General features: G+C 38.7%; 1 protein-coding gene across 9 annotated transcripts in view; it reads left to right on the top strand.

Annotated features, from left to right (window-relative positions):
- The window catches only part of TNIK (TRAF2 and NCK interacting kinase), a gene marked incomplete at both ends in the record, with an annotated part of 390,832 nt that overhangs the window by 90,359 nt on the left and 275,994 nt on the right, over positions 1 to 24,479 (top strand). For all 9 annotated transcript variants that reach the window (XM_084231409.1, XM_084231410.1, XM_084231414.1 and 6 more), the window contains one exon: positions 318 to 383. In XM_084231409.1, the coding sequence (XP_084087535.1) occupies positions 318 to 383 (66 nt within the window). The remainder of the gene's footprint in view (positions 1 to 317; positions 384 to 24,479) is intronic.

Raw genomic sequence — 24,479 nt, forward strand, 5'->3', positions numbered from 1 at the left:
TTCATTTTATCTTCATGTACCTGCAAGTGTGTCCTGCTTGGTAGTGAGAAGTGTGTTCATTTTGTTTTATTGTTTCTTTGGAAGTCATGTTTCATTTTGTCTGATTTAAATACATCTCATAGAAATGCAAAACAGAAACAAAAATGGGTTTTGACAAATTTCATAACTGTAGCTGAATTAAATTTTAAGTTTTTATTATTAACAGGAGAGCTCCCAAATTAAAGTTGTTCTTTTGTGTTTTTTAAGTATTTGTCTTTGATTAAGACGATGCCTGAAATATTGTTTTGAATTTTCACTACTTGTTTATTTTCTTTTAGGATCCTGCAGGAATCTTTGAATTGGTGGAACTTGTTGGAAATGGAACATATGGGCAAGTTTATAAGGTAAGTTCACTGAATGTGAATATGACTTACGTGTGTTTTGATTCACGAATGCTGAATATCAATTCTGTCATTCTCATGAGACCCATCTGTGCCTAAACTCAGATTTAAAATAAGATAATAAACCTATTCCTTGACTCTCCATCTTTTAAAATATATCTGTATTCCCATTGCCTAAGCTGATTTATGTGATTTGGGCATTTCCTTTCATTATATATTATAATGTTTATATCTGACACATGTCTCTGATGTTACATATTTGAAGCTCTTTAATTGTGGTTTCCTTTATTTTAATCACTGCCAAAACTTGTTTTCAAAGGAGCAAAGGATCGCATTTACTTTAGAAATTTAAGTTATTAGAGTATTGCAGCTGGAAAAGTAGATTTGTTAATGGGCTAGGGCATAAGTGAAATGAGTTTTTAGTGAGAAGTCTTGAGAGAAATCTGGCGACCTCACAAAGCAAGGCCTAATGGCAGCAAGGAATTTTACAAGATAGGGAATTATTAAAAGTTTAACTTGAGTTGAGATTAAACTGAATTCACCAATTTTTGCTTACACTCATGAAAAATATGCTTTAGAAAGCTATTTCCCTCCAAAAGTGATTTTAAAAAAAAAAGGCTTGAAAGTATGGCTTGATTCCCCCTCTGGTTATCAAAAGGAGATGGAAATGAACTGTTTTTGGACTAAAACTCAGGAGCTTTTAGAAAATGGACTATTGAAAGGAATGTCTTCAAAGCAAACCAACTGTTTCCTCATGATTATTTCAAGGGAAATAATATTTATCTTAGTGGTAGTGACATGGGATGGCATTTCTGTTACAATTAATCTCTCGTTCTGTTTATAAAATTTCTTTTCTGAGCCCTAAACTTCTTTAGTTGATTAAATTATTAAAGAAAACAATCCAAATTGTACTATTATTTACAGTTCTTTAGATTGTCAGATATATATACATTTGATGATCATGTTTTAAAATCACAATTGTAAACATAAACATATTTAAATGATTATTTGCCAAAGTCACCCATTGCTCTCCACTCCCTGGGAGAAATTTCTTCCTTGCAAGAAGCAATTATTTCCTAAAATGTCAACCCCTTGCAATTAGACAGAATGTAGTCTGTCCAAGCTGCTCACTTGATGTTGATCCTCTCTGACACAAGAAAGAAATGTGTCTTAGCAAATGCTTGTAAATACTTTCAATGAAGACAATTACTTTGGAAGATTGTGTTACTGAATTTTGAGAAATCAGATTGAACTTACGAAGTAAGATGAACTTAGTAATGAATTAAGTTCTCAGTTAGGTAGAAAATTACTCCTGATTTATTATCAGTATGAAGGTGCAACTCGTTAACTCTTGGTTTTATGGTCTCATTTCTTAGAGAATTTCCATTGTGCTCTGCTTCCCACTTGTAGAAACATATTTGGGAGTTGATTCACGGCTTTGTCTACTAGTCCAAGAGGTGCATTATATACTCTTGTATAAAAAAATAGAATTTCAATGAAGGCTAAGAATGTTGAGACATCTGGAATTATCCCTTATTTCTTATCACCTGACCAAAAGAAAAGGAAACAAATCACATGAGAGCTCAGCTCTTTACAGAGAGGAAAGATATTTAGTAATGACATTGTTAACATTAGTATTCCAAAGGGTGCCATTCTTTTTGACAACACTTTGGCATCTCTTAAGCTGAGAGGGGACTCTGCAAAGAATGGTGATGGCAAGCGCTTGGTCTTTGGGAGAGAAGATGTTGTTTCTTTTACCAGCCCTACATAGTGTTTTGTGACATTGTAGCTTTTCTGGGTATTAGTCAATGGAGGATGTACTTAGAAATGCTTTGGTGACTTATCTAATGTATTAAAACTCCCTAACCAGTTAAGGGTTTGGTTTCTAGGCAACCAGATAATATTAGGGGGCACCAGCTCGTGAACAGAGACACCTGGCTTCCTGAGCCACTAATCTAGTCCTGCTGTTACCATCAATTCTGAAGAACTAAAACTTAATAAAAGAGCAAAACCTGAACTCAAAAATATAGGAACCCCAATAAAGACAATTAAGTTAGGAAGTGATTGCTCACACTATAGTTTATAGTTTGCTTTAATGAAAGTTATTTTCTAAAATAGCATAGACAGACAGAAATTTTATTGCCCTAGGAAATTTTATTGCCTAGGAAACTACTCTATGCAAATGAATTCTGTGATGAATGCTTTCTTTACATTAAACCTTTGATTTTAAATTTTTATCAACCTAGCTTTTAATGTCCCTAGATTTCATAAAATAATATTTATGAATAACTTACGGATGTCACCTTTATTTTATTAAAAGATTCATCATAAGTTTCTTATTATAAGCTGTCGAAGAGAGTGGTAACATAATTTGATTTTTGAGTTTTTAAGAAACATAATTAACACAAGCAAAAGTATATGTAGATATTAAAAGAATATTTCTTTCAGTGTATCTGCATATAGGCCATATACATCTGAATGGGGAAATATAAATAGTTTATATAAACGTCATTTTTCTTCTAGTTTTATTCCAAGTCTAGCTTGGTCTCTTTGTCCTTAAAAGGCTAAATTTGTTTCTTTTTGATATTTTGTGTTTTATTTAATGTGAAAATCTATCTATCTTAATCTATTGATTGATTGATTTTCATCAAGGTAACATTGGCCTACACTGTTATATATTACTTAGAGGGATAGGATACCCACCTACCCCATTTCAGGCATTGTTACCACACCACACCCTCCCACCAAAATACCCAGTCTCTCTTATATTTTGATCTCAGGTGGTCAAGTATAATTCAGTATGTGTTTTTTACTTTATTGACTAGAAAGCATATATATATAAAACAAACCAAAAAGGCATTGTATACCTGTTTGCTGAAGGTTTTGGTTGTTTATTGGTATTCTGCCTATCAGGGACCTGTTGGAATTCATGCATGTTTTTGTTAAAAGAGTAATTATTTTAATAAGTCCAAATAATTGCTTAATGTTTACTGCTAAAGTACCATTAAGTCTCAGCCTCAGATTTCAAATGAATGGTAGTCTGTCCTGTTTATTAATTTGACATTTTGAAGAATTATATTGGTTATTACAGAGATGAAGACATATTTTATCCCAGGTTCACAGTGTGAATTTATATTTGGTAGATTCCTCAGTATTGCTGAGGTTTGTTTTGAATCCACCTGACATTGTAAAGTGAAGCAAAGAGACTATCTTATGTGTCATAGTGCTTTGTGAGAGAGGACTCTGAGGACCTGTGTGTCTTTTAAAGGGTTGCAAGAGTCCTCATTGGTTATCTACAATCATTCCCCTGCCCTTTGTCTATTCAGTTCATCCTTGATCACCTCTATTCACACAGAACTCATTATCCCCTAGTCAGTCCATTTTCCTACAGCTTTCTTTGAATGGTCCTTGTCATATTTAGCTGAGATTCTGTCTTCCTTAAATGTTTATATTCCCAAACCTGTTCCATGCCCTTAGAGATCTTTTAAAAAATCATTGTGGTCCTCCTTGGTGGTGCACGGCGTTAAGTCTCAACACTATTAAGCTATCGCCAGCCACTATTGCACGAGTTGGAGCACCGGCCAGGGAGCTGACCCACAAGGCACAGCAGACCTTTCCTGTCTAGCCTGCTGCTCCCCTCAGCAGTGTATTTTAGTAGATCAGCCTTTTTTGCTCCCCTCTGTGTCTTCTGTGAATCCTCTCACCCCCTGTACCTCTGGCCTACACCCCAATTCTTCTATGCATAAATAAATAAATCTTAAAAAAAACCACACAAAACATTAAATCTTCCACAGAACATCCTTCTTCAGATATTTGAAGACTTTTCTCTTCTTTCTCCAAATGCTTTCTTTTATCTCTTATTTTCCAGGCAATATAACCCCAGTTGCTTCATTAATTCCTGCTGTCATGTAGACATGAGATCCTTCTTTATCCTGGCTTCTGTCCTGAAATTATTATAACATATTAAAAACATAATATTTTATATATTTAGTTTTCTATTTCCTAAGAATTTTTTTTTGTGAATAATACCTGATTTATGATTTAATTCCTATGATAATTTCACACGAACTTTTAGGTCTCCATAGTTACAGTTCACACTGTTTAAACATTTTCCTCCCACCCTCTTGTGCCATGCTCCTCCTTCCTGTCCCTCTGCACATGTTACCTTCTCTCCAGCCCTGTATCTAAGCACCAGACGCTGCCTCTGTCCCCTCTCCCGCAGCCTTGCTCGATCACAGCAACCTATTTTATTGAATTCGTGTCATGCACACTTTCTAAAATTATGTTGTTTCTTAGTTTATGTTTATATTAAAAAATTTAAATGCATAAAAAAGGAAAAATAAGACCAGGGACCTGGTTTATTAGTCTTCATTCTATGTACAATCCAGGTTTCCTTTGAAATTAGTGTTTTTCTGTCTTTTGGATAGATCAAGAGTCTGTACTTTTAATAAATTATTCTGATGGTCAGGGCCCTGGAACCTCACCTCCAGAAACTACAAAAATGATTATAGGCTACCCTTTTGTAAGGCCACTTGAGTGATGGGTAATTATTTACTTGAGGGTTTCTATATCAACTGAAGCTTGCTAAGAAATGTAAAAAACATAAATGTCTTTATCTGAGATGTGATGCCAGTCAATTTTGATATACTCATTCAGAGATTTCACTTTCTGTGTTTTTATTTGATGTGCTTGTGATTATAGCTTAGGTTGTTCCTGATTAATTCAACTTCACACCCAAAAATCAATATGGTCAAAACTGACCTGGTCTACAGGAATCTGAGTCTGTTGCCTGACATTCCTTTAACTCTGTATATTGTAACTTCTTAGTTAACCTTGTTTGTAAATAAGATAAAGCATTTTTATAGTGAGTTTATTAATAGTCTTGATATAAAGGTGATGCTGTAACATACTCAGGAAGCAATGTCCTAATGAGTCATGAATTACACCATTTACTTCTTATTTGGTAAGGAGTGAGTATGGGTGAATGTTGTATTTCTTAGATAATAATGGCATTTGTTTTTTTAAATGAAGAATTTCCAATATAAATAATACATTCTTTCACATTTGTTGAATGCCAATAAAAAAAGCTCTGTACTTGGTCTGGGAAGAATGCAGTCAACTCAGATGGTTCCTATGCTACAGAAGATATAATTAGATGATCTAGTTAGGTTCTGAGAGCTTACTGTCTGCTAAAGGTTTTCATATATATTGTCTTAATTACAACTGATGATTTCAGAGGGGATGAAGTGAAAGGACATTATTAAGCCACATTATCACTCCAAGGCATAGTTTCTCTAGCTGGAACTCTGGGTGCTTTGGGTCTGGTAACTCTTTGCGGTGTAGTGCACTGTTGTACATATTAGGGTGTTTATTAGCAGCTGCCCAGAGAAGCTGGTAGCACTCCCCACGTCGTGACAACAAAACATGTCTCCACACTTGACCAAATGTCCCTTGAGAGGCAAAACTGTCTTCCATTGAGAACAACTTTGTAAGCATAAGACAAAATAGCAAAACTGTTAAAATGGAGGGGTAAACATAGCCTGTATAGCGTATGGCTCTATTAATGCTATCAGGCAGTGTTCAGAACCAAATGGACTGTGGGAGGGAGATTAGAGGCCTGGGTTTTTACATATCTTGAAGGGTAATTTAGCATTTTCATAAGTGAAAAGGAACATAAAAAATACTTTGGAGCAGTAGTGGACTTAATCTAAATAGTGTACACCTTTGATCTCGGTATTTATGATTGCTCAATTGCATTATTTATATTAAATCCAATTCTCCATACGTCTATGCTATTTAGACCTATAGTTTAGTGTTTTAAAAAGGCCAATCTCAATAATTTTTATAGAGAAGGTAAATAATTAGGGGCAATAAGAATGGTTGTATCACTCTGGGACTTGAGTGGGGTGCGAGTGATTTTTAAGTAATTATGTATTTTACAAATTTGGGAGAAGAATCAACAGTATTTCTTCTTAAGTAGTGCAAGATCTAAATAGAGAGCCTCTATTATAAGATTTTTAAGACATGGTAAGGACCTATCTTTGGAGTAAAGACCTGTTTTAATGATTTTGTTTTTACCTCTAACTTGATGTAGCTTTGAGCTTGCCATATAACCACTTAGAGCTTTAGTTTTTTCTCATTTGTAAGTGAGAACAAAAATATCTTTCCTGTTATACTCTATTAGGCTATTGTGAGGTTAAAATGAATTTTAAAAACCTATCAAAGTATTTTGTTAAATTTAAACTGATTGGTTGGCTCGAGTAATCATTAGATTGCTCTTATAATTTTAAGGTAGGTGGCAGAGTCCTGGTATTGCAGGGTTTAAGGGAATTTATTTATTTCTGTTTTGATTTTTATCTTCTTCATCCTTTTGCTCATAGTACTGCTTGTTATCAGGTAAGTGATATTTTTCTCTGGATAGCCAGGCTCTGGCTGTTCATTTATTCTTACCACCTTTCTGTTTCCTGCATTGTGATCTTTACACAAACAAGGGTCATTGGGTTGAATAGAGGTATCTTTGACTTTGTCTTTGTTCGACTCTTGACTCATTGATACTTGTTATCTAGGTGGTCACACTTCCCAAAGTGTGTCCAGTGGATCCCCAGGATCAGCTTTGTGAAACAATAGTAGAGGAACTACTGAAGTTTCATAGTGCTACTAAACATCATTTTCTCTGCAAGGGAGAAAGTGAGCATTAGCATTTATATTACATTGCTTTACCTGGGATTTTCCCAATTTATTATGTGGAATCTCTATTTTCCTCTCCCTCCCCAAGTGGCCTCTATATATTGTAGAACTAACTATTACTCAGAACACAGATAATCAGGATGGCTCATGTCCTTGTACCACAGCTGAGTGCCCATCTGCCCATTGTTAGCTGGTCTCTATATTGTGCTATCTCTTTGGGTCAGGGTACATTTTATATAAAAAGTGGCTGCAGTGCTATCCTTCCTATTTCCGTATAAACCAGGCTTGTGGGCCAGGTCTGATATGTTGTTTGATCTCTTGTACTGTTTATAGTAACACATTTCATCTATTAAAACAAATTAATGATATGCCAAAAACTGATTACTTTTAATTATATTTTTTGTATAAGCACTATTTTTCTAGGATTATAAAACTATATGTGTAATATCCAATAAGCAAAATGTCTCCAAGGTGCTACAGCACATGCATACCTTTGTTCTTAGGTGTAGGTTCATTTGTGACTATAGCTAAGGTTTTAGTATTATTTTGTTATTATTAGAGTGTACTTTAAGTGCATTTATCAAGAATTATTTAGTGAAAAATTTTAGCTAAATAATTTTAGCTAAAAATTTTACTCCTGCTTCCCAATACGTGAGAGAATCATTTATCCTTGAAATGTTGTCTTCATGAGTTTTCATGAAGCCTCATCAGTATCCATGCTATTTGCATCTAATTTGGCTTAAGACCATGCTTTAACCTGTCGGGAGTAATGAATTAGATGGCTACCATGTGAGCATAGAGAGAAGACCTTCCTGGGGGCCTGTGTGCCATATGTTATATGGAGGGGGTGCTTTCTCTGCTAGGTGGAGGGACCTCTAGTGGAGTTGCTACCAAAACTTGCCACAGGGCACTGTATAGGATTTCTTGTGCTAATGTTTCTCAGCCCTCACTACTTCTAGAAACTATCTGGGTAGCTTTGAAAATATATAGATATATAGGTCATTCTCAAGAGATTTGGTTTTTGTTGGTTGGATGTACTGTTGGGTAAAGTTGGCTTCTAATAGTCTCAGATGCCTCCGATGTGCAGATAGATTCGACAGCCAGAGGGCTAAAGGATTGCCTCTTGGGGGGTCTTAGGGCTCTTTTGATGTCTTTGCCTTTGGAGAAGTCTTTACTCTTCTATCCCTTTTCTAGAGTTTTGTTTACCTTGTTTATTTGGTCACTTAGCATCAACCTTCCTAAGAAACATCAATTATGTGCTTGGCACTTGTTCATTCACCTTTCCTTTGAAGAATGTTTAGATGACTTTTGTTGAAAGTGCTTTCACTCCATCTCATACCAGTGAGCTGCCAAATAACTTGGTACACAACACCCTGGTACCTTGTAGTTTTTAGATCTCATAACTCCCTTAATGACTTGGTGATTATAAGGTAGTTTCAAGTAATTAAACAATCAATAGTTACTATGTAATTACCCTTATTTTGGGGTTATTTGTAACCTGTCAAGAGAAACTACCAGGATCACAGGCACAGAATTTAGGGCTGTACACAGTTTTAACCATTTTGTGTGTGAGAAACATTTGAGATTCTTTAAAAATAATAACCAATTAATTGGGACCCTGAGATTGAATTTCTTAGCTTTGTGGCTTAACCTCCAATGTAATTTATTAAGTTCACTTGAACATTTTGCATGTGCAAGAATAGATAGCTGCTGTTTGACAAGTGGTTGCTCTCTGCTAGGGAAACCTTGCTGGTGGGGAGACTCAAAATGGAGACAGGAAGCATTTCTGAGACCTTCAGCTATTACCCAGTACAACCTCTTCTGCCCAGTGCTGTTGCCTTGGGCATTGCTGCTTCTCTCTGTTCTGCTGCTTACTTTCAAGACAAGGCACAGAACTTCTGTGTCCCCTTTGTTCTCACAACAAAGATGAACAGTTCCATTGAGAACTAATAAATACAAAATAGTTACTGTAACAATAATGATAACAACAACATCATCTTTCCAGATTTGTAGGGAAGAGGGGTGAACTGGCTGATGTGAAGAACTCGGTCTCTTCAGAGAGAAGGTGCTCTATTGTCTTAGAAAACTTTCCCATAATTACATGCTATCACCCATTGGGATGCGCAGTTTTTGGCAGCCACAAGCCTGTTTTGGTTCATGCTTTTTAAAAAATATTCCTCGAGAAATTCATTTTTGGTCTGTGCACCACATTCAGGAACACAGTATGACACTCCCAGCTGAATTTTCTGGACATCTTAATCTTTCTAGTTCTTTCTCTTTCTCATATTAAAGATATATATCATAAAATTTACCATTTTAGCCATATTTAAGTTAATAGTTCTGTGGTATTAAGTGCCTTCACATTGCTCTCTGTCTGTCCATCCATCCATCCAGAATTTTTTTTGAAGGTTTATTTATGTATGCATACAAGAACTGGGGTACAGGCCAGAGGTACAGGGGGTGAGAGGACTCACCAGAGACAGAGTGGGGAACAGAACAGGCAGACTGACTGAAATACACTACCAAGTGGAGCAGCAGGCAAGACAGGAAAGGTCTGCTGCACCATGTGGGTAGCTCCCTGGCCAGCCGGGGATCAAACTTGTGCTGCAGAGGCTGCGTGGATTGCTTCACAGTGCTGTGCTTAACCCCTTGCACCACAGGGAGGCCCCTATCCAGAATTTTTTTCATCTTCCCCAACTAAGCCATTCAACAATAACTCATTTTCTCATCTCCCACCCCCAGATCTTTGTTTTAAGAAACATTCCTTGTATACTTAATTGCAGAGGTATGGCTTCCTGGGTGATTTCTGGCAGCACTGGCTCTCCAACAAGACTGAAATAGTCCTGAACATCCGTTTGTCCATGTGTTGACCTTCCTCTCTGTGATTCACCACAGTGCACTTTATCCTCTTGGTCCTGGTGCCCCAGCACCCACAGGATTAGCTGTTGTGGAGGAAGTCTCAACCAGTTGAGAGACCAAGAGAGGGAGAGAGAGAGAGAGAGAGAGAGAGAGAGAGAGAGCCGAATCCTAATCACTAGGCTACCAGGGAACCTAAAGCCTAAACCAGTTGAAACTCTTGATTTTTTCCAACCCTATTTATATATAAATAAAAGAATCTTTCTCAAGTAGAGGTAGAGATCACTACTGAAAAAGGTGCAAGAGGGCATCCCCTGGTGGCGCAGCGGTTGAGTGCTGGGCTGCAAAGCTGCCCGTAGCCTCTGTAGTGCCGGTTCGATCCCCGGCCACTGGGTAAGGGTCCCACATGGCGCACAGACCTCTCCTTCCCCCCGCTGCTCCCCTCAGCAGTGTACTTCGTCAGTCTGCCTGTTCTGTTTACTGTTTTGGCTCTGGTGAATTCTCTCACCCTCCCGCGCTTCTGACTGTACCCAGTGCTTGTATAAATAAATAAATCAATCTTTAAAAAAAGAAAAGAAAAAGGTGCAAGAATTTTGTTTGTACCCTGAAATAGAGTTAGTATTTTCTCTATTAAAATGTCTTGCAAATGAAATTCTCCTTTACCTTTAAATGTATCAGCTGTTTTCTTTTTAGCAGGAAAACGTTTCTTTATAGAAAACTCCAGTAGTCGGACAACAGTAAATGATCTGGATGGAGGATAGTTGGGGTCTCCCTCTTGCAGCTTTTCTTTTGTCAGTGCATCTCCTCCTGACACTGCTCCTGGCATCATCCACAGAGCAGCTCTCAAGCTCAGGTTCTGTGTTCCCCACTGCCAGCCTTCTCGGGAGGTACCTTCTGCCTCTCCTTCCCGCCTCCTCATGGGCCCATCCTAACTCCAGCCTGTGCCATGCTTGACTTCTTTTTAATTCCTGCTATTCTACATCTCTAGTACTTGGTCAGCAGCCCCTGACCAGAGAAGGCAGCACCCCCTTCCCTGTAGCAGGGACTCAGCATGCCTCTGCTGTTGTACTTCTCTGCTTTGTAATGTTCTGTCTGGCTGCTTTCATTCTAAACTGAGCTCTAGACATCACCTTGGTGTTTCTCTAATATGGATACAGAGTATATAGTTAAAAATATTAACTTAAAAGAAAGTACATGAATCCTAGGTTTTGCTGAGGTTGGCACACACTGTCTCAGTGGCATATATATGCTATTTTTTGGTTAATTTCAACTGGCTAAACATATTAATCAAGACAGACTAACACTAAAATAATATTTAGTAGCCAACAGCAACTAAAACTGATAAGTTAAATAAAAAGTGTACACCTACTCTACACTCTAATACCTTCATTTTGAAAACTGGTTTCAGGGGCCGCCCTGGTGGTGCAAGGGGTTAAGTCTCAGCACTATGAAGCTATCTGCAGTCACTACAGCGAGTTCAGTCCCCTGCCTGGGAGCAACCCAAGTGGCCCAGCAGACCTCTCCTGCCTTGCCCGCTGCTCCCCTTAACGGTATATTTCAGTCGGTCTGCCCGTTCTGTTCCCCACTCTGTCTCTGGTGCATCCTCTCACCCCCTCACATCTCTGGCCTGTACCCCAGTTCTTGTATGCATAAATAAGTGAAATAAATCTTAAAAATAATTAAAATAAAAACTGGCTTTATGGATATCATCCTGAAACTGTCCTGGTAGCTAAACACAAGGAGCCAGAGCTCATGTGAACTTTTAAAGACCCTGTTACACACTACTGGTAACACAGATGTATAACATCTGTGGTCCTTCTTCCTAGTCTTTGGAGCTGCGGAATTAAACATTGATATTGATGATTTTCACAAAACCTTCATATTCATCTTTTCCTTGATGTTCACAATTATCCCATAGGTTAGATAGAAAAAGTGTGATTATCTGTGTTTTAAAGCTGAAGAACCTGAGGTCTGAGTTTATAAATGACTTCCCTGAGGTCACCAAGTGTTGACAGAACCTGGCTCTTGGTCCAGGGGCCTAAATTCTCTTCACTCCACTCAGTAATTTCCCAGGAGGATCTGGGAGGATCTTTAGATGTTTGGCAGGGATTGGTTTTTTCCTGCCCTCGCATTGCTTGTTTAGAATTCATTTAAATAGATGCCTCCTAAGTCTGAATTTATAGTATAAAGCAGTTGGATCATAACTTGTCTCAATATATAGTCTACATAATCTCCATATCCAAAATCCTCATGGGTGATTGATGCTAGATAATTAATTACTGATTCTTAACTAAGTTTACCATGTTTTTATACAACAAACAAAATGCTATTTTCCCAGAAAGAAAAGAAGGGCATTCTTTTCAACCTACAGAAAGAAACGGGCATGTCTTGGGCTTGTTATGTTTTATAATATGAAATGCCACTCTGCTGAGCATTTGAAGGAATTGGTCGCTTCTTTTCTCATGACTTGTTTTGGTGAGAGAAGGGAGGGACTAGCATATTTCTAGACTTCGTCAAAAGCAGCTCTAATAGCCAGGTGCATGATTTTTTTTCTGGCAGTCTCTGCAATCAGACTGGAGCTTGATAAATGTTTGTTGAATTGAATTGATTTATTCTCTCAGCTGCAGTTGTGTACTTTTGTGAGCAAATGGATGAATCCTACTGCTCTGGAAACCATGCAAATATTTGCCAGGTGCATAATCTGCACTTTTCCTTATATTGAGTTGCGGGAAGGCAAGTCACCTGTAACGTGGTACGGCATTGTAGCAAATCACTAATCACTTACTCTTTGTTTTTTATTTTTTATTTTTAAATTTATTTTGCATAGAAGAACTGGAGTGTAAGCCAGAGGTGCGGGGGGTGGGGGGTGGTGGGGAAGGGGAGTAGAGGATTCATCAGAGATAAAGTGGGGAACAGACAGGTGAATTTACTGAAACACACTGGTAAGGGGAGCAGCAGGCGAGACAGGAGAGGTCTTCTGCACCATATGTGGGTTAGCTCCCTGGCTGGGAATTGAACTTGGGGCATAGCAGTGATAGTGCTGAGACTTAACCCCTGTGCCACTAAGGAGGTCCCTTGCTCTTTGTTTTTATATTTCCCCCCTTAAGGGAGATCTAGGTTTGTGTGTGGGAGGGGTGGCTGGGGAGCATTAAGGATGGGACTGGACAATAAAATAGAGAATGAAAGGAAAGAATATCAGGGCAATGCAATTGAGAGTGAGATGGCTACTACATCTGGGTACAAACTATTTATTGGATAATTTATCCTGAATGCAAGTTGGGAATATCTGGGTAAAGTCTTCATTTTTGTCTTCAAGAAATACCACACTCTTCACCTTTTCTTACAGATTTTACAAATGCAGCACCCTGATTCCTGAAAACTAGCAATGCCTCTATTAGCTACTACCACATGCTTTAATATCACACACTTTAACAACAAATTTTACCCACATTTATCTCAGTTTTTTTTCTGTTCATGTGTTATAACAATGAAAGCTAGTGAAAACACAGGACAGTGTGGTTGTTTCTTTGGATGGAAGCAGAGTTTATTGTATATTCTCTTGAAAGGACTCAATTTATCAAAATCTGATTTCCCCAACTAACCCTTTGGATGATTTTAACACAAGAGGAATGTGTTATTACTTAAATGTTTAATACATTTTGTCCTACCACTTTGTACCTACTTACCTGCTTTGAGAGATACTTCATAACTTTAAAATCTTTTATTCCCTGAAGAAACTTAGCCGGGAAGCTGATCACCACCCTGCTCCTCTCCCCCATTTGAATCTCCCCTTCTGTGGGTCCTGAAAAAAGGTCCTTGGAACCCAACCATTGGACTTCTGTAGCCATACGGGGAGATGGGATGGCAAGAGCAGATGATTAATTCCATGACTGCCCTCTTCATTGGGTCTCCAGTTTATCTGTTATTCAGGCAAGACTTGTCCAAACAAGACTAATCATCTGAGTAAATATGTTATAAATTTAAGGTGTGGCCAAGAAACCAGTGTTGATAGGGAAGAGGGGCAGAGAAAATGCAAAATGAAAAAACAAGCTTGCCAACAAAGCCTAAAACAAAATAGCAACCTCCAAAACAAAAGGCTCTTTGTTTGAATGTGGTTTTCCAGTCCAGAAGCACAGGAGATTTATGAATACCTGGTTAAGTTGATGAGTAATACCGTGGTCAAATGTGCCCTTTGGCATTTTGCCCAGATACCATGCCTCATGGTGTTAGTGCTCATTCAAATCCATGTATTTGTGAGTGCCAAAAAATAAGATAGCGACTGATAGTGTTTCCAGTGATACCCCACTTACCACTTGCATCATCCCCTTATTCTATCCTCTGCATCCTTGGTTCTGAAGGGACTCCGTATTCTGTGCATTGGTATCGAAGGAGCATCTTTGCACTTTGAAGTCTGTGGTCATTCTGTTGTGATTCTGATAATCTAATCTGGAGCTTAGTTGGGGTCAGGATACCCACTTGCTGACTGAGAACATGAAAATCCAGAGATTTCAACATCTTGCTCAGGATTTTGCTTCTCGGGAAGGGTGTGGTGTTGCACCCACAGCACTCTGCTGAGAGCTGTCTTTGGTTCTCCCATATCCTAGTTAAATCTGAGAGGCTCCCCTCCCCCCCAGATTTTCTCTGGGAACACAGCTCAGGGTGCTAACCAACCTGGACAGCAGAGGTCAACTAACTTCTCAGTGATGGTTGTCTATTTTCAAAATAAATATGGGGGAGAAAATCCCTCTTCACACTCAGAGTTTTGGTTAAATTAGAAGCATTAAAGTACTGCTGCTCAAAATTAGTAGAACAATAAAAAATGAGCATCTGTGTAAGGGCATATGTATGTATGTATCCATTCTGTATTTACACTCAGTTCTATAGTTTATTAGGATTGGATTCCTCTCTAAGAAGAGGTAGGGGTTGAGGATAATTCTTTTTTTTTTTAAAGATTTATTTATTTATGCATACAAGAACTGGGGTATAGGCCTGTGGTGTGGTGGGTTGGGGGAGCATGAGAGGATTCACCAGAGACAGAGTGGGGGACAGAACAGGCAGATTGACTGAAATACACTGCTGAAGGGCGCAGCGGGCGAGTCAGGAGAGGTCTGCTGCGCCATGTGGGTAGCTCACTGGCCAGGGATCGAACTTGTGCTTCAGTGGCTGCAGATAGCTCCCACCAGGGAGGCCCAAGGATAATTCTTTTTGTGGGTGTACTGTGTCAACCTAAGATATAAATTTAACCTGAAGAGTTAATTTTTTTAGAATAATAATTCTTTATACTAATGCAGTTTTTTTTTTTTTAAATATCTCCTCAGAATAAACTTTGTAGACAACAGCAAATATCAGCTTTGCTCAGACGCAGGACTCAGAATGCCAATTAAACACTCACTGCCTAAGAATTGACTTTCAGGCAAGACAAGTTCCTGGAAGGTGACATGGGGGAAGAATGTTACTCCAGGAGTAGCCTGGTACAGATGAGGGGCCGCATTCACTCCCTCACATCTGGTGCTGCCCTAGCTAGAGGAGGCAGTGCTTGGGTGGTGCCAAGATCTGAACTCTGACCCTGATGTTTTGAGCAAGGGGCCTGCTGGGAAGAGGAATAGCTGAGCAACCCTTTTTTGAGCCTTTAAAAAGGAGCGCTGTATGTGGGCTTGTTCTTCTCTCTCATCAGAGCTGCTGTGGAGCTTTGGCAGGCCTGTGGGCTTACAGAGGCCTCCCTCCTCCCTACCTCAGCAGCAGCAGGCCTCTGCCACACCCTGTGACTCCTACAGCTGCAACTCTACCTTGTGCCATTAATGGTAACTGGGCCTTCTCCCTCCCCTCTCCTCTCCCTGTTCTCCCTCTACCTCTACCCTGTTGGTTAGAATACTTTTTCTTTTTCTTTTTTTTCTGCACAAAAGTTCCTTTTGTTTGCAGTTGTCATGGTGGGTGGTCATACCCAGAATTGGTGAGAGAGACTCTCACCCAGTGACAGTTTTTTTGATCCTTTGCCCAGTAACATCACTATCTAGACTTGACCCTTAGAGATTAAAATCTTACTAGATTCTTCTTGGTAGTTTCCAAGAGAGCAATATCTTTAAATTTTTAGCCCCGGGTTCTCTGTTATGGTCAGGAATTTCATATGTACTTGAGTGCTTGATTTTTTTCTGTGGTTTGTATGTCTCTTTAAAGCTCTAGGACCAGGGGCCTCCCCTGTGGTGCAAGGGGTTTGTCAGTACTATGAAGCTATCCGCAGCCACTGCATCATGAGTTCGATCCCTGGCCAGGGAGGTGACCCACATGGCACAGCAGACCTCTTCTGTCTCCCCCGCTGCTCCTCTCAGCATGTATTTCAGTCAATCTGCCTGTTCTGTTCCCCACTCTGTCTCTGGTGAATCCTCTCACATGCCCCCCTGGGAACCCCTGGCCTGTACCCCCGTTCTATGCATAAATAAATAACTTTAAAGCTCTAGGACCATATTCTGCTAATAATAGAAGCAGTAGTGATGCATCAACATGTATGTATAGTGTGTCCATAGAGACAGAATGCCATTATATAGAGACTATTTCACAATGTGAAGTAGACATAAAGTAGACTCTTAATTACTTACTCCTCTTATGTGGATGAAGAGTCTGAACCTGGGAGTGTTTGCTTTTCGTAGGTCACACTGACAGTAAGTGGCACAACCAGGAGTTGAACCCATCTAAAACCTTTTGACACCAAAGACTTAAGAAGATTTAATTCATTGGAAGAATGAAAGCATGGTGGAGCTACTTCTCAGCTCAAGAGTTCTGTGATTTAGCCTTCAATTTAGAAATTTCTGGTTTAACTGTGAGCTAGTCTCTAGTTGTTAGAATCCCTTTTACTGCAGGAGTCACACTGACAAGCATTGTTTACATGTTTTATTTCTATCTGAGCATTTAACAGAGTTATCTTCCTGCTCACAAGAGACCTTGTAATTTTGCCATATGTTGAAGGAAATGTTCTTTCAAATATTCCACTTAAGCGGATAAGTGGCTTAAAGATAAGAACCCAGCCCAAATATGCTGTTATTCTAGAAAGTTCTTTAGTTTGTATCAATGATGTAACCTTGACACCACTTCTGCATTTCTAAATCCATCAAAAATCTTAATAATTTTAAGAGGAGACCTGAGCTGGACTTGACCTTTTAAAGTGTTTTTAGAATAAAGAATTTACCAAGCAATTTAGGGGTATAAACTGAAATTTAAGAAGTTTGTTGAAAAACTCTGTCCTTAAATACCCTCAGGTATTTTAAAAAGGCTGTTTATTTGTTCCTATTGATATGCTAATCACAAGTTGTTCTTCAATATTAAAGCCTTTCCTCCAAGGAATTTGGACTGCATGTACTTGGTTCATTAAAATATATGGTAAAATAGTTCCTTATTTACATAGAGCTACCAAACCTTGCATTCAAAATAGCCTAAGTTCCAGCTCTAAGGAGTTTCAAACAGATTTACGTAAAATATTAGCCATTTTGGAGAATCTGAAACCTTTACTTATTTACTCTTTGGGTAAAAGGGCTCGAGACATGCGGCTGACAGTGGGTGCCCTTAACTTCATGTATGGAGTAATGCTTTCCCTCCTCCTTTGCAGTGAGGTAAGCTTTTAGCATCCGAACAGTTAAAGTGGCGATTTTTAAGGATTGTTTAGAGTTTTTAATGCCACATGAAGATAATGGAAAAATTCATAGATCATTCTCAATTTAAACCCAGGGTGGATGTTTCAAAAACTCAGATACACGCTTTTTGTTTGGCTGTTTATTTCTGTATTTATTTGCCCATGAGCTAGACCCTAGCAGCCCACTGTCTAGCAGCAGCTAGTGGTGATAACCACTGCCTGGAGATTAGGCAGTTAGAAATGCAGACTCTCTGGCCCTCCCAGACTTACTGAATCTGAATCTGCTTTTGAACAAGATTCCCCAGTTGATTTAGATGCACTTTTAAATTTGGGAAGCATGAAATTAGTCCACCTCATTGGATCTGAGAAGTAGACATGGTTTGATTAGGTGAACTACATTTCCAAATAAGGAGAAGACATAAAATTGAGATTCAGGATAGGCCTGGAGCCTGAAATAGCCCCTGTAACCTTTGTGTTGAACTGTTCCCCTGGCTACTGAGACCAACCTTGATGCCCAGTGCTGCTTCTTCACACCCCACAGAGATAAAACACACAATTGGGTGGAGGAAGAAGAGAAGAAACATCTTTTCAGCTCTAGTGGTAACCAGGATACATGATGTGAAGTCTTACAATACTTAAGTAGAGAATCCACAAAAATTTGAGATATCTGGCCACTACTAGGCACTGGAGAATTTACCCCCAACTTTTAAGTGATAGTCCTAAATCTCTGTCCTTCAAGGTACTGCAGAACTTTCTTTTGTGCTGATATATTTCATATTAAAATTAAAAAGAGAATAAGAGCATAAAAATAAATGAACTCTTGTTCTTTTTGGAGGGAAGATTCAATCAAAACACCTAATGGAAATATGAGGAGGGTGATGCATAATGCAAGCACTTCATGTGATTAATCATAGAGTGTCTGCAATGAAACAAAAAGATCTTACTTTCTTTTCTGCAAGGGTTGAGAGATTTTGTTAGGGAGAATTGATGTCCTGAGCTAATCCCATACAGGCTTTGTGGACTCCACTCCCAGTCCAGACTAAAGCCATCAAGACATTGGGAAAGACAAATCCCATCACCACCAAAGGGAAGGTGGCTGGGACCTGAGGGTGGAGTTAAGTAGTCAGGTTGGGTATAAAAACCAAACACGTGGGCCTTGGGGTGGCTCGCTATGGCTCACCTCCTGGCTTCATGGCTCCTGGCTCACGGCCAGCTCTCAGAGCGCCATTTTGGGATTCCTGATTGGCGGATCGGGTAGGAGTCATTTAAAACTTTGTCTCCCACTTTTCTCTCTGAGCTGTACATTTCCTCATTTCCCCTTCCCTTGTAAATAAACCTTTTATTAACCTTTCGCGTGTGCCTGCAGTAGAGCAATGATAAGTCCTTTTAAGCGCGTGGGTGAGGACCCACAGTCAGGCACCCCGTTTTGTATCGGGGCTGCTCTACAACAGTTTGTCAGATGTTTTACGGAGATGGAATAGAGATAAAACCGTTGTGCATGTGCACACGTGTACACAACACACAAACACACACATACCTATTTCTCTGTTTGAGTGTGTTCATATACACATGTGCATACTCTTCCCATGGTTGTTGGGAGTGATTTGGGTTGTAGTGAATGAAATAATGGGCACAAAGGATAAATGAGATGTTTAGTTACAACTGTAGAAAGCATCAGAGTAAAGTGGTCAAAAGCAGAGGCATTGACGTTAGAGCCCTTGAGTCCAGAATCTTGATTCTGTCACTTATTACCTAGGGTTTATTGCTTAACCTCTCTATCCCTTGGTTTTCTCTGCTAAAAAAAAAATGGGAATAATAATAGTATGTGCCTCAGAAGGATTCGATAACACATGAAATACACTTAGATATTTCAAGAATAAAACAGTACTCAAAAAAGATGTTAGCTAGTTTTTTGTTATGTGGAAGGAATCCAGATAAAAGATTGAGTTCCCTTTTTAAAGTAACATAACTTAAAAATTTTTGTACAGAAATCTTTTACTTCCACTTGTTTATTTCATTATAACCATTAATTTCTCATCTTAATTGACTTCCAGCCCAGAATAAAATTAACCTAAAAGAACTGAATGTGGCACTATCAGATGCAATCCTCTAATCTCTTCAGATAGTTTAAGGATTTCTTTCATTCTTGGAATTGAAATTAGCTGTAAAGTAGCTCCAGAAAATACCTCAGAATCCTGAATCAAACAGCTCAGTCCTCATCTAGGTTCAGATATAAAAATATGTACTGACTCCATCTTTATTCTAGACACTTTTCTAATACAGGGGCTAAGTGACTGAGTTTGTGTCTAAACAGATGTGAGTTCAAATCCCAAATCCACTCATTTCCAAGAATAAAGGTATATGTGGCTACTACTGGCAGAGAGGAAGGAACTGAGAACCTTATTTATCCCCACCAAAAATGTTCTCAGTACACTTGTAATCTATGTCTTTCTTGTCTTGTATTTCTAAATGTTCATGAGGTAGATATAGAATATTTTTTCATTGGGTGGCCCTTTTTCCAATTCTCTGGGAAAAATTGTCTTAAAAATAATGTAAGATCTTTTTGCTTTTGGAGTAGATAAGCCCCTTTTCTCTGAGCTGACACATCTAAGAAACAGACCAAGAAAAAAAACACAGGCCTCCCTGGAGGCATTGGGGTTAAATCTCAGTGTGGCCAGGGAGCTAACACACATGGCACACAGATCTCCTGTCTGGCCTGCTGTTCCCTCAGCAGTGTATTTTAGTTGGTCTGACTGTTCTGCTCCCCACTCTGTCTCTGGTGAGTCCTCCCACTCCTGCACCCCCCGCCTCCCTGGCCTATACTCCAGTTCTTGTATGCATAAGTAAATAAAAATAAATCCTAAAAAAAAAAAAGAAAGAAACCCTAGAATACTACTTTCAGAGGGTCCAAGATACCATAGCTGCTTCCATTCCACAGTGGACCACTCTCTGGTCTGGGGAATTCATACATCCAAAACATGACTGAAATAGAATGGATTATTGGAATGTTAGACATCACAGGCCAGAAAATTATTCATACTTTTCATCCTCCTTTTTTGATAGGACCCCAGATAGGTGGTTTAGGGGAAATGTGTCAAATTTGTATTATGTAAGGCTAATCAATCTGATGACATGAGTCTGCTTCTTAGGAATCTGGAGTCAGCTTCCTCCAGACACTAGAGTGATTACTTTATACCCTGGGCCTGTCTGACCCTTGAAAATGATCCCAGCTGGTAGGACTAAACTTGCTGATCTCATTTTTATGTGAATGTCTTATTCTTATGGGGAATCTTTATCAATTATCTGCCTCTGCCATACAATACAAGAGTTATATAGGGTTATTTTATGTTAGTAAAAGGAGATGCTTTGTTCAAACTAACAGATATTTCTTGTTCTAACAGTGTGAGCCACAAATTCTGGGGGGAAAATAAGTTAATTAAAATAAAATGAAGCAATCAGACCACTATCCAAAAATTCTAATTTCCCCATTAGTTTAGTTGGGGACATTAAGGTAATAATTTGCTATTTTTATTGAGAGAAGGTGACAATATTTTTGGATGTCCTAACTGAGCTTAGGATTTCTTGTTTCAGTTATTTGTATATGAACATCACATTTTGGGGGCTAATTTTTCCAGCATCTGTTTATGTTTACTTAATATTTTTCATAATATTCCTTAATTAAATTTCAAAAAGGAAGCTTTATTGCTATCATAAATGAGAAACCCAGATTTTATCTTTTGTGCTTTTTACTACTTATTGTGTCAAATTGAAATTATTTTAACTTAAATCCCACAGAAAGATAGACTTAGAAACAAATTCTGTGGCTTCCTGTCCCTACCTTGGTGATGTGTGTCCCTAAGGGCACACGTTCTCTGGTTTGGAAATGCAGGCGTAGGGTGATTTAGTATTATAATTATTATTTTTTTAACCTATGGTCAAAGGAAGGAATTGGGTTTATGATGGGCTTACTTATTAGAAGCAAATAAGCTACAGATATTATCTTTACACTACTGGGGCCATGAATGGATGATCTTAAGGTAAATAAGTACATTGGGAAAGATCCATGTGTTGGAAGATCCTAGAAGTTATCTATTTTAACACTGTTTAGTTTCAAGCTTATTAATAAGCACCTCCTTGCTTAGGACCCAATGAGTGACTTAGATTCTTTTAGCTATTTCTAGCTTGGCGGAAGAACAGCCACTCTGGATGACACTAAAATTCTTCTTTTCACCTGCTCCTTTTTAAGAAGTCACTTCCCTTGGTTTCCTTGGTATTAAGAGGAGGGTGGTTTTTCTCTTTGTCCTCTCATTACTGTCTTATCCAGGACAGGCTATTATAAAAGCTTTTTGTTTGTGAGATCAGTTCTTTGATTTCTAACTTCCCCTCTCAAACTTAAATGCCACACTTGAAGTTCTCCCAAATCGCTCCTGCTCACATGACTTCTCCGTATTGTATGCTAAATACAGGATCTTTATTTAGGTGCTTTGCTCTCTTGAAAAGAAGATCCTAATGAGTCACCAGTTTGCTGATTTCTTTGTAAGTGTGATTAGCCAAGTGCTCTCATAGTGGAGTTGGAGTAAGAGCGCATGTAACTAAGTCTGATGTAACTACTGACTTCCCTTTAATTTTTTGGTGATACACCCTTCCTAGCACAGTGGATTCAAACACCAGGGCTCCTCATATCACTAAGAGCCAGCCTGAGGCAAAGGCAAGAGAGATTGCTCTGTGTGTTCAATGCCTGAGCTAAGATGTCTTGTTATTTCTTCTTGTTCTTTTTTTCCCCCCAACAAATGAAAAAATGAATGAATAGTGTTATTACGATTCCAAAGCCAAATCAGAGTTACCCATGACATCTTAATTTTTTTTTTTATTGAAGTAACATTAGTTTATATCATTACACAGATTTTGGGTGTACATCATTATAATTCAACATGTGTATATACTACATAATATTTACCACTGAAAGTCCAATTCGATCCTTCATAAAATTGAATCCTTTTACCCATATGCCCACCCACTTTCTGCTCTTTCTGCTTTTTAAAAAAGATTTATTTATGCATATAAGAACTGGGGTACAGGCCAGCATTGTGGGGTAGGTGAGAGGATTCACCAGAGAGAATGGGGAGCAGAACAGGCAGATCTACTGAAATACACTGCTGAGGGGAGCAGCAGGCAAGACAGGAGAGGTCTGCTGCGCCATGTGGTTCAGCTCCCTGGCCAGCCAGGGATCGAACTTGTGCTGCAGTGGCTAGCGATAGCTTGATAGCACTGTCTTTAACCCCTCCGCCATCAGGGAGGCCCCCTTTCTGTTTTAATAGCCACAGTTAGGTCTAACAGTCTAAGGTTTCCTTTTATTTTATTTCATTTTCTTATGTACCATATATGAGTGAAATCATACAATATTTATCTCTGGCTTATTTTACAAAGCTTAATTTCTTCCAGTTCCATTCATATTGTTGCAAATGACAGGATTTCATCTTTTTTTTGTCCCTAATAACAGAATAGTATTCCATTGTGTAGATATACCACAATTTCATTATCCACTCATCTATCACCCATAATATTTTATGTGAATTCGTAATTAAGCCTGACTGATTTCACTTCCTTAATGATTCTTGATTCCCTCTTATGTTTCTGTCTCTATCAGTACTGTCCTAGTTCAGCAACGAATAGCACTCTACGCCTGCAGTGGATTGTCCCCTAATATTACCTCTGCTGCCCCTGCCTTCTCGCTGTGCAATGAGTGAGCTCATATGAAAATGCTTATTTTATGTCTGTTTCTCGCTTAGAATCTTTCAAATGGTTTCCCATTTGATCAGCATGAAATTAACGCAAAGTCCAGCACCACGAGACTGCGCACTCCTCCATCCTCAGATTTATTGTCGTTCTCACTCTCTGGGGTCCAGCTAGACTGCTTACTTTTACTGCGGCAAACCCAAATTGTTCTCTTGCATCTCAGTACCTTTGCCTGTGCTGTTCCTGTGTCCCGGAGTGCTTTTCTCCTCATTAACTCCACATGTCTTTGTATCGCAAAAATCTTTCCTCGACCTCCAGAAGATACAGTCCCTGATGTGAACTGTCACAGCCCTCAGCACAGACCTTCATGGCTTTAAATTCAGATTATAGTGATGTGCACTAACTGAATAATCACTTTCTCCCTGGTCAGACCATAAACTTCCTGAGGGTAGGGATGTGTCCACTTTGCTCATTCTGTTATTCCTAGTATTATCACAGTGCCTGATGAGAGTAGAGTTCAAGAATTAAGAGAATACATACAATATGGTGCATCGGTTATGTGCATATGACATACATGAAGAAAGGCGGATACTTACACATCCATCTGGTCATCAAAAGATATAATTGTAGACTCTGTATCTAATAGGGCAGAGAGTGACATAACATTTTCAATTTTTCTTCAGAATTGGTAAATTCATTGTTCTGGGATTTAAAGGAGTAGTTATTTATCTGTAATGACTCAATTATGTATAGATTGTTAAGCTTTTAGACTAATTAGTGATCACTACTCTAAGCATGTGACCACAGTGCCTTTTGACCTGCTATTTCATCTGCCTGGACGCCTTTTCTCTAGATACACTGTCCCCTGCTTTTACTCCTCCTCTAGGTCGCTGCTCAAGTATCATTTTATTAAGAGGCCTTCCCTGACCACCTCATAGAGAATAACACCCCACCATCTAGAGGCCTCATTCCCTGTTTCCTTTACCTCATGCTTAATTTTTTTCCCATGATACTCATCACTATCCTACTTCATTCATTCATTTCAGTCTCTTTCCCTGACACTGTTCCTTCAGAGTAAAGATTCTGTTTGATGAGTGCTGGATTCCTAACTTCTAGATCAATTTTAGATACTTAGAAGACACAAAAATTACAATTTTTGATCGCTTGAATGATCTTAGTAAAGGAAGCTCAATATTTTA

Source organism: Talpa europaea, assembly GCF_964194135.1.
Source record: "Talpa europaea genome assembly, chromosome: 4".
Lineage (NCBI taxonomy): Eukaryota > Metazoa > Chordata > Mammalia > Eulipotyphla > Talpidae > Talpa > Talpa europaea.